We start from the raw sequence: 11,106 nt of genomic DNA, 5'->3' as shown, positions 1-11,106 counted from the left end.
TCTACAAGATGTGTTGAATTAGGGCTCATCCGCGATTACGCCCGAGCACCGTGGCACGATCTCTGATATCATACGCTTCTTCGCTAGCATTCCCCGCCCGGCGCAGGTATCCTATTCGGCTGTAGGGGTTGGAGAGCGCCAGATAAGCCTTACCATTGCAGATATGGAGACCTTGAACAGCCAAGAGCAGCTGTCCGAGCGAGCCATCGAGGCTGCTCTCCTGGCGACGGACTTCCCGAATGGGGTTATGGTGGCGAGGGCTTCTGGATACGGGAGTTTTTACGACCAGAGGGAGTACGAGGATGGCATGGCGATGGAGATCGACCAAGACGCTAATATAATTCTTTGCCATGTTCATACAGGAGTAGCATCACAGCACTGGGTTGGGGTGGTCGTGTACTTTGGTCACGATGATGATGGGGACGATACTATTAGTCTGCAGTTATTCGATTTCTCTCGGCGGCAAGGCGACGTATGATGAGGAGGTCATCTTTTTGATCGTGATGACCTGGCTCAGGAACAAGATCCCCAACCACAACAAGTACCAACAGCCAAAGAAGCTGCCGCACAAGACAGTCGCCATGCAGTCGGATCTCGGGTTCACATGATTACGAACCTGCTGTCAGTTGGATTTTGGGAAAGAAATGGAGACTGCTGATAGCAGGACCATAATAGACTACACCCGCAAGCTCATTGCCCTCAAGATTGCGCGCAGCGCCGCGGACAACCTTGGTGGCGACGCTGGGAAGCAGATCCACGATGCCCTCCATGCATCCAACGTCGGCTACTAATCGGCGACTGGAACCGGGGAATGACGGCGCGGCGAGCCATTAACCTTACAGAATATGTCAGTTTCCTGCCGTCTCTCGAAATGCACTGCATTCTCCGCCGAAATCTCCCAGAATGCAGGCGCGGCGAGTCATCAATCTCCTCTATAAATGCAAGATGTGTAATACGTCGATGGCTGGATTCCACTTCTCGTCTCCTGAACCATCAATCCCCTCTAAAAACTCGCAATATATCGACAGCTAGCTCCCTTCCTCTCTCCCTGAAATGTATAGGAATGACGGCGCGGCGAGCCATCAATCCCATGAAGCGGAATACGCCAGCTTCATCCCCGTTGCCTCTCGAAACGCACTACGATGGCTACATCTACATAATTACGGCTCAGCTAGTCACTAATGCATGAAATGAAATGTGGTCTACTATTTTCTATACCGCTCGTAGCAGTAATGCAATCGTATTTCTTAATCCTTCTCCTCGTGACTACAAAAATGTGTTTCTCATGTGCTCTAGCAAGTCCAACCCCCTCTTTACCTCGACCTTTTCATCTAACGCCATCTTTGCCATGCTATCTATCATACCCTACTTCTTCTCTTCCTCATCTTAGATTGTTCTATAATTATTTTAGTATTCTCATTATCATTTTCTTCGTCGTCGTCGTCGTCATTGTTGAACACATAATTGGAGTTTGACGACTTGATTGAAAAACTACGGGGGGCGAAGCCCCTATATATACACAGTTGGTATACAGGCTACGCATGTGCAGCGTACTACCAGGAATGCAGTTCCAACAGTCATCGTCGTTAGTGTTATCACGTGACACGCTTGCATTCTTAGACTATTATTTAACGTAAATTAGACTCATCCTTAATAGCGTCCCTGACTAGCCCTGCCGCTACGATAATAGACATGGAGCTATATACTAGTCTAAATGATAATTAGTTTGTAGTTATAATCGTGCTGTAGTCCAGTTGGGCCATTCTCAACCTGTCCCATTCTCAACCTGGGCGCCTTGAACCCGTTTATGATAGTATTCGGCCGTTACAAAGCAATCTCAGTTCTGACTTACAATGTCATCCCCTCCAGCAGCAGAGTCGGTGGATATTCCACTACGAGTAAAAAAGATGACAGCGCTTTCAGGAGAAGTGCCCGCACCGCCGAAGCCGCTACAGGATGCTAGCGGCTACACCAAAGACCGTCTCGAGCTAGGATTAGAATACGCAAATGCGGTAATACGCATAAACGGGAGAAATCTCTCTCCAATTGGCAGGCGAACTCTCTCCATATATAAGGAGGCATGTACACAGCTGCTTCTGCTAAACGAGGGCGACTATATGGATATAAAAGGGGTAGAGAAAGTCCGGTCTGAGTTGCTTGGGACGATCCGAATGTTTGAAGAGAGCAGAGCCTACAAGGCCTGCTTAACAGTCACAGAGTCAAAGCACTCAGAGGAGCTCGCCAAAGAGATCTTGCGACTCCAGCGCACTACCTTCTATGCCAGATATGGAGATGTCTTTGGAGACGCTCGCAAATTATTGCGGCACGAGGCCGAGGCAGGAAAAGTGACTGTCTGGTCCGGTCTAAATCAGCGCTATTGGACAACCATTAGCAAAACATTAATTGCTGAGAAGCCGTGGTATGAGCGGCTACTTCGAAGAGAGCAAGTGTACGACGAGTGCCCTACTCACCTTACTATGGTCGAGACCTGTAATCGACTAAGATTCCAGACTGACGATATGATCGCAGCGATCTATCACTACGCGCAAAGGAACGAACTACTTCATGCTAACCTGTTGCCTATAATAAGGGATGGGAATTACTCAGATCTAGCAACTATGCTACAGAAGGATTATGTTCACGTCCCGTGCATAGTACAAGCTGGGGTTATTCTAGAGAAGGTTTTGTTAAATGTCATCGAGACAATGATAAACATAGGTTTATCAGAGACCACCCACGTTATCCAGAGAACCCGCAGACATGGGTAGCTACCCACGCTTTACAGATGCGCACTGACGAGTTGTGTGGGCCGAACCCGCGAGACGAAGGCAAAGTTAATAAGGAAATCCATGAGGAAATCCACAAGGCCTTAGCGCAGCGTCTGCGTTCAGAAAGAAAAAGCCGCGAGATGTCTAGCGTCTTTGATCTTTGAGTCAGCTTTGGTATTATCAGACCCTAAAAAGAGGGTAAAGCGGGTGGCGTCAGCGGAGTTGGATGGGGAGATGGAGAGGGCGAAGAGACAGAAAAGGGAGTGGGATAGGCTGCAGAATATAACCAGCAACGTCCACTCACTAAAGGTGGCGTATGAGAATTCGTGGGGGAAGATGTTACCTCCTGTCAACCCTACTGCAGACCCATGGATGGGTGGGATGGAGTCTGAGCCTGCACTAGAGTCCGCCTCCGAGTCTGAATTCGAGCCTGAGCACAAGCCTACCCCCTCATCCTCACCTACGCCTGAGATGATGGATGTTATTGAGCCTGACACTATAATGGGTTTAGGCGATGGTATCGGGGACGGCGATATCCAGTTGGGCGGCAGCGATTCTGAATATGAGCCCGAGGAGTACAATATGTATTAAACCGCTAGATGATGAGTAGCAGCAGTATTCATAGTACATTTGTGTCGTTGGCGGAATGCAAGGATTTTTTGGGATATGTCTTTCTTAGGGTTTGCTTCGATTATTTGAACCCCAAACCAAGCAGTGTTCTTTCATGGGAACGTGATGTGTCATGAGGGGATGGCCTCTTTAAGTTTGCTATCAGAACTCGTCTACAAACACAAGAATTGATCAGCGAATTGATCAGGGGTGATGCCTTAGGTGGGATTCGACTAGACACAGTTAATCAGCTGCGGAAAGAAAATCTTCTGCTAGGATTGGCCGCGCAGCGAGCCATCAATTTATACGGAGATTGAAAACTATGCATTCCATGAAGCTCGAGCTACTCGTACTTTGGGTCAATAATTGTTAAACGTGCAATGATCGTCTTCCCCCTTGTAGAAGTATAGTCCAATAAAAACCCGAGTAATGTTATGCTGCTTTACCACTCGTACGTACGTGACGCGTTATATAGATTGTTATTCCTCGCAACTTTTTAAAACAGCGACGAGGTGGAACTACGTACATGGGTCCCCTGTTAACAATTATTGACCCAAAGTACGAGTACAATTACATGACGTCTATCCAAGGTAATTACTAACTTATATTCTAACTACAATAGGAATCTGGCTGGCTGTTAGCCTTGAACAGATAACTAGACAGTTTTAGCAGCCTGACCTTCGGCCTGACCATTACCCGTAGTAGTAATTGCCAAGCCCCCCCCCCTGCCACCCCCCCGGTAGCCCCGATTTTCTTGCCTTCGGTGATTACCCGTTCTGGTAATCAGGAAGGCACGACTGAACAGACTTCTGTTCAGTCGTGCCCTCCTGATTACTACCGTATGTAGTTAGTTTAGATATTAGTAATACACTTGTTTGAACGTTCCTCATGATGATGCGCATCGAAAAAGTGATAATTTCGCCCTATATACTGTATTTTAGAATGCCGCCAGCCACGACTGCCGTTCCTACTGCTCTCCAGTCTGTCTGGAGAGTATCTATAACATCGAATAAGGGGTTTGAGTCCCCTAGTCGACTCGCAAGCAGCTCGAATAGTCGTAGCCAAAGCGTCTTCGACGACGACTACGACGATGAGGAAAGCGAGCTTGACGGCTCTCCTCTACCATTTACACCGATAACTACGAATTCTACGATTATTACGACTCAACAGACACCGATAAGGAAGCGGAAAAGGGGGCAAGAGGTGGATATACAAGATGATAACGGGGGACGCCGGCCGGCGCTGTCAAACCAGGAACATATCATACTCTTAAAGATCTGTATGCGGTTATCACATACATACCGGACATCTGAAGCAGCAACGTTCTTTCGGAACGTTACTGCTGATTGGCAGTTGGAATCCGGGAAGGAGCATGATACTCTTCGTCGGTGTTACGACGGAACAAGAAGGCTGGCCAACTACAGGACAGGAAGGAGGGAGGTCGCATGAGACCGGCCCTGGTACCTGGAGGGGCAGCGGGGAATAGTAGTTCCGAAAGTATCACGTGACGGACTCGCAGGATGATGAGAAGAGTCCTAAGAGTCCAGGACTCCGAGGACTCGAGTGAGTTCCCAAGAGTCCACTAGGCACGACGCCACTATATAAGTAGATAGTATTTCCTTAGATAGGAGCTTCGTGCTCAACTCAATACAGTATTTGTTATATACTAGTAACGTGTTACTTGAAGCCTTTGTGTCTGATCCCCTGCCTCCTCTGATAAGTAAACCTTTACGCAAGAGAACCTCTGTGTCTTCTATCGTTTAGAAGTCAGCGTTACACTTTGAGCACCACTTCTACGAGGTACCGGCTTACACACAAAGCAACATGTCTGTCGTCAGTTCGAAGGGGAAAAACCCCACCACGCCAACTTCATCTCAGAGGTCTAAGCCTGAGAATGAGGAGATGCCCGATGCACCCACCGTCAACGAACTCAAGGAAACTCTACGCGTCAAGTTGCCCGACACTTACTCCGGCAACCGAAAGGAACTTGAGGTGTTTTTGCTACAGGTCGAACTGTACCAGCACTTCAATGACGAGAAGTTTCCCACCCAGGAGAGCTATGCCCTGTGGACTGCGTCCTACCTTAGGGGGGAAGCCCTGCGATGGATCGAACCATTCCTCAAGGACTATTTCAAATATGAAAGTACCAATGGAAGCATGACAACTACGCAGACTATGTTTGGCAGCTGGAATGGATTCTGTAAGGAAATCCGACGCATGTTCGGAGACATCGATGAGATTAAGACCGCAGAAGACCATCTGTTTGCACTTAAGCAGACTGGCAGCGCCCTCACATACTCCACAGAATTCCAGAGATACGGCAATCAGACAGGATGGGACGCCAGCGCACTCATCAGCCACTACCGACATGGGCTGAAGAGCCATATACGTATGGAACTTGCCCGTTTGGAACAACAACCAACGGACATGGTAGCGCTAATCGAACATACGGTCCGAATCGACAATCGACTATACGAATTCCAGAAGGAACGTCGGACCTATGACAAGCCCAAGAAAAGTTACCCCTACCGGGGAAACGAGGGCAGACGACGGGATCAACACCCGCGAGACAACCGTTGGTCGGACCCAATGGAACTCGATGCCACGTTCAAACCTGGACGACCCCGTGACCCTAAGAAAGACAGACAATTCAAGGAACGACTCTGTTTTAACTGCGACAAGCCAGGCCACATGGCCCGAGACTGCAGACAGCCAAAGAAAGGGAACGGCGGACGCAAAGTCGGCAAACAACTCAATGCCACCTGGACAGGACAGTTGAACGCAACGTTTGTGAGCAAACAGGACTGGGGAATAAACGGCGAAAGCACCCCAGAAGACGAGAGCTCAGATGAAGGGTCGGAGGCGGAATCGTTCACCGTCTCGGAACAGGAGACCTTCGATGAACTCGCACCTACGGAACCAATGAGTCCACGGTGCAAGAACGTAGTAAGACGCATGGCAAAACACGCCCACGCGAAGATTAGGGCCGAACGAGACAAGCCCAATGGCCAGAGGAAAATCCCCATGCTTAAAGACCTCTACGGGAACCTGTTACAGGAACTTCCGTTAAAATGCAAGGTGGACGACTGCAAGGATGACCTCTGGAGATACTACGACCAACTAACGAATACCCGCAGGCTGCTTGGCACGTCCCAAGACGTAGCTAAGTTGGAAGCCCAAGAAGCGGAAGAACTGGAGAAGGATGTCGAGCATATGGCTAAACTGAAGTATATGAAAAGCGTCGAAATTTACTACCAGGACCGCAGGAGAGCCCTGAAGAAGTACGACGAGAAAGCCAGAGATATGCTCCGACGGGAAAATGCGAGACCCACTCCACACATCGAAAGGAGAGCCATGGAGCAACTAGACACGTTCTCCACGCCTCCGAGGGAAGATAGTGCATGGGTGAGAGGACAGCGGGAACTATCAATGACAGACGCAACAGAGACTGATCATCCCTGGCACGCGTATGTCTACTGGGAGTATTGCAGCGAAGATGATTGCAAGCTCCACTGGAAAAAGAAACACCAGAATCAGTTGTTTCCCCGATCCTCGCCCAGGATACACTTCAGAGACGCAGAGCAAGTTCACGCCCTCAGGCGAAGCCAGTCTGAAGGGGACTTGCCTATCAAAAGCGAACAGGTATACAAGAAATACCCACATCTGCTAGACGAAGCAGAAGAGCGAGGGAAACGATCTCCCCAAGGACCACCATTGGAAACGGATGAATACTATCCTTCCTCGGACGAGTCAAAAAACTAGGAGTCCTCGACGGTAGGCCACCGGCGAGCGACACGAAGAGGCCTAGTACAGACCAGCTATGCGCCACGACGGGCAGCATGCAACTATATGTGGTCGCTAAGATACAACAGCGACACCTCCGAGCAATGATTGACTCAGGAGCGACGGGCAACTTTATGACAAAGAAAGTAGCAGACACGCAAGGTTTCAAGACGCAATTGAAAACCGAACCATACCCGTTAATGGTCGTAGATGGAGAGCCCATCTCGACTAATGAAGGAATGGTGACCCACGAAACGGTCCCATTGGAAATGGTCATGCTACACGGGCACAAGGAAACGATTCAGTTTGACATCGTGCACATGGACAACCATGCGTGCATCCTTGGTGTGCCATGGCTCAAGAAACACAACCCCCAGATTGACTGGTGGAACGAGAAAGTTGTGATGAGCCAGTGCGCGTGTGAACAACGGACGGACATGCGACAACGGGAGAAACCCTCCCAGGGCCGGAAGGAGTTATGTGCAACCTCCGAGCTCGATGACCTAGCCCAGGCATCCTCACCGACGAGTATACCAGTGGAGTACAAGGAATACGAGCGATTATTCCAGGAAGGCCCTAAGAACGAGGCGCTTCCTAAGCACCAACCATGGGATCACGAGATACCTTTGGAGAAAGACAAGAGTCCACCGTTCGGACCAATATATCAGCTATCGGAAAAGGAGCTGAAGGTACTTAAGGAGTACATTGATGATAACCTAGCAAAAGGATTCATCAAACCATCCACATCACCCGCAGGAAGTCCGGTGCTTTTCGTACCAAAGAAAGACGGCTCCCTACGGTTATGTGTGGACTATCGAGCGTTGAACAACATCACAATCAAGGACAGGTATGCCCTGCCGTTAATCAACGAACTACACGATAGATTTCAAGGAGCAAAGATCTTCAGTAAGCTAGATCTGCGAGGAGCATACAACCTGATCCGAATCAAGGCTGGGGAAGAGTGGAAAACAGCATTCCGCACCCGCTATGGCCTATTCGAGTATCAAGTCATGCCCTTTGGGCTAACAAACGCACCCGCATCTATGCAACGACTGATGAATGATGCTTTGCACGAATACTTAGACATCTTTACCATTGTCTACTTAGACGATGTCCTGGTGTATTCAGCAACCAAGGAGGAGCATGTCAAGCATGTCAAACTCGTCCTGAAGAAACTAAAGGAGTACAGCTTACTCCTCAAACCAGAGAAGTGCGAGTTCCATAAAAACCAAGTCGAATTCTTGGGTTACATTATTGGAACGCATGGCATCAAGATGGACCAAGCAAAAGTAACGGCAGTGTTGGAATGGCCAACACCGACCACGGTCAAGGAAGTGCAAGCCTTCCTAGGCTTCGCCAACTTCTACCGAAGATTCATCTCGGGATATTCCAAGGTAGCTCAACCACTCACGGAGCTTACCAGAAAGGATCTCGAATTCAAATGGACGGACAAGGCAGAGGCTGCTTTCCAGGAACTTAAGACGAAGTTCACGGAAGCACCTATCCTTGCTACATTTGACCCTGCAAAGAAGATCATCCTCGAAACGGACTCTTCTGACTTCGCAATTGGAGCATGTCTGAATCAACCAGACGAGAACGGTAAGTTCAAACCAATCGCGTACTACTCTAGGAAACTGTCACCCGCGGAACTCAATTACGACATCCACGACAAGGAGCTACTGGCTATTGTCGTTGCCTTTGAGCAGTGGCGAGTATATCTTGAGGGATCCACCTACCCTGTGCAGGTATGGACGGATCACAAGAACCTCATATATTTCACCACGACCAAGGTTTTAAACCGCAGACAAGTCCGCTGGGCAGAAACCCTCGCAGCCTACAACTTCACGATAACCTATCGCAAGGGCTCCGAGAATGCGAGAGCAGATGCTCTCAGCAGACGGACCGACTACGCCGGCCCAAAGGAAGAAAGACCTAGAGCAATTCTGAAGAAAACAGATGCAGGAATACAGTACAACGAGTTACTAGCGACGATCTCAGTCATCGAAGATACAGAACTCGAGGAAAGACTCAAGAAAGCTTACGCAACAGACGAATGCGCCAAGCGAGTCTTGTCCAAAGTCGAAGGCGACTTCGCCATCGACGAACAAGGATTGATTCGATACAAAGGGTTAGTGTATGTCCCAAGTCAAATGAGACGCCCGCTGGTGCAAGAACAACACTCGTTACCAGCACACGGTCATCAGGGAGTAACGCGAACCTTCGAACGAATCACCCGACACTACTACTTCCCAGGTATGAGGAAGCAGGTAGAGACAGTGGTAAGAGAGTGCGACATTTGCAGCAAGTCAAAATCCAATAGGCATCTGCCATACGGACAACTCAAATCGACACCAGTACCAAAAGGAGCGTGGAAATCAATAGCTTTGGACTTCATCGTCAAGCTTCCACCCTCCAAGGACCCGTTAACAGGAATAGAATACGACTCTATCCTCGTCATCACGGAAAGACTCACGAAATATGGGAAGTTTATACCATATCTAGAAGCTAGCGACGCCGAGGCGCTCGCATATACCTTCATTCGAGTCATATTAGCCGATCATGGGATGCCAGAAGAAATCATCTCAGATAGAGACAAGCTCTTTACTTCGAAATTCTGGAAATCATTGATGGCGCTACTGGGAACAAATCATAAGCTATCAACAGCTTTTCATCCCCAGACAGACGGCCAAACAGAAAGATTAAATCAGACCCTTGAACAGTACCTGCGAAGCTATGTCAATCATCAACAGGATAACTGGGTTCAGATCTTACCCATCGCACAGTTTGCATATAACAGCGCGATGACAGAAGCAACGAAAGTCTCACCGTTCTTTGCCAATTATGGCTACCAGCCAGAAGCATATAGGCAACCAAGACCGGATGAATCACGAGCTGAACAAGCCCTGATCGTGGTGGAACAACTGAAATCGTTCCACGAACAACTTGCGACGGACATCCAATTCTTAAATGAACGATCCGCCGCATACGCAAACAAGAAGCGCAGTATGGAACCTGCCTTCAAGGAGGGGGATAAAGTATACCTACTCCGGAAACATATCAAAACGAAACGACCAAGCACAAAGTTGGACTTCAAGAAATTGGGACCATTCAAAATATTGAACAAAGTCAGCTCAGTTAATTACAGACTGCAGCTACCCAGGAAGTCTAGACTACACCCGGTATTTCATGTCTCACTACTGGAACCAGCAAGAGGAAATACCCCAATTGCGACTGACACTGAACTCCAACCCGAGAATGAGATAATCGAATATGAGGTCGAAGCGATCCTAGACAGAAGGTTAGTAGGACGTCGAGAAGAGTTTTTGATAAAATGGGAAAATTACGAACCTACGGATAATTCGTGGGAACCAACAAGGAACATCAGCAAGGAACTGCTGGAGGAATATCGACGCCGCCATCCGCCAGCCATTGATCCCAAGATGCAGGGGAGTAGGCCAGTGGATCGGAGGAAGCGGGGGTCCCGGTTACAGACGAGGAGGCAGCGCTAACTGCCTGTTCCTCGGCCTCAACAGCGTCACGCTTCTCAGCAGCCACACGTTCGGCCTCCTCTGCCGCATCAAGCTCGTCGAGGGTTTTCAAACCTCGCCGGAGCATATCTTTACCACGGGTTCGGATGAGGCGTTTCTGCTTCCGCAGACGAAGTAACTTCGAAAGGGTTTCTTCCTCTTCGCGATCCAGGCGATCCCCCTCCCGTTCGAGCTTCACCCAGTCGGGATGCTCAGGACCCATACAGTCACATTTTTCTTTCAAGTTGCGACGAACGCACTCGGCGCACCACCGTGAATCATTTGGAGACGACACGCAAGTAACGTTTCGCCTCACGCAGTTCGAGCAAGAATCCATTTCGGGTAGTTCGTATCCGTGGTTCTTTATTCGACGGACAAGATCGTTGCGTTCCTGGAGTTTGCGGGCAGTGTCAGTAGGC

The 11,106-nt window shown here is 49.1% G+C and overlaps 2 protein-coding genes across 2 annotated transcripts; both read left to right on the top strand.

The window, feature by feature from the left end:
- Window positions 1-163: 163 nt before the first annotated feature.
- Window positions 164-478, top strand: VC83_06104 (uncharacterized protein; the record flags this gene model as incomplete). The annotated part of the gene is made up of 1 exon (XM_024469709.1): window positions 164-478. One exon carries the CDS (start codon window positions 164-166, stop codon window positions 476-478), a length of 315 nt encoding a protein of 104 aa, XP_024324038.1.
- Window positions 479-1,853: 1,375 nt separating this feature from the next.
- VC83_06103 (uncharacterized protein) lies at window positions 1,854-3,359 on the top strand (the record flags this gene model as incomplete). Its single annotated transcript, XM_024469708.1, has 3 exons — window positions 1,854-2,419; window positions 2,719-2,917; window positions 2,973-3,359. 3 exons carry the CDS (start codon window positions 1,854-1,856, stop codon window positions 3,357-3,359), a joined length of 1,152 nt encoding a protein of 383 aa, XP_024324041.1.
- Between the last annotated feature and the right edge of the window lie 7,747 nt (window positions 3,360-11,106).

The sequence above is a fragment of the Pseudogymnoascus destructans genome (genome assembly GCF_001641265.1).
Source record: "Pseudogymnoascus destructans isolate 20631-21 unplaced genomic scaffold scaffold_10, whole genome shotgun sequence".
Classification (NCBI taxonomy): Eukaryota; Fungi; Ascomycota; class Leotiomycetes; order Thelebolales; family Thelebolaceae; genus Pseudogymnoascus; species Pseudogymnoascus destructans.
Note: the sequence above shows the minus strand (reverse complement) of the source record. Positions and strands in the feature narration are given on the sequence as shown.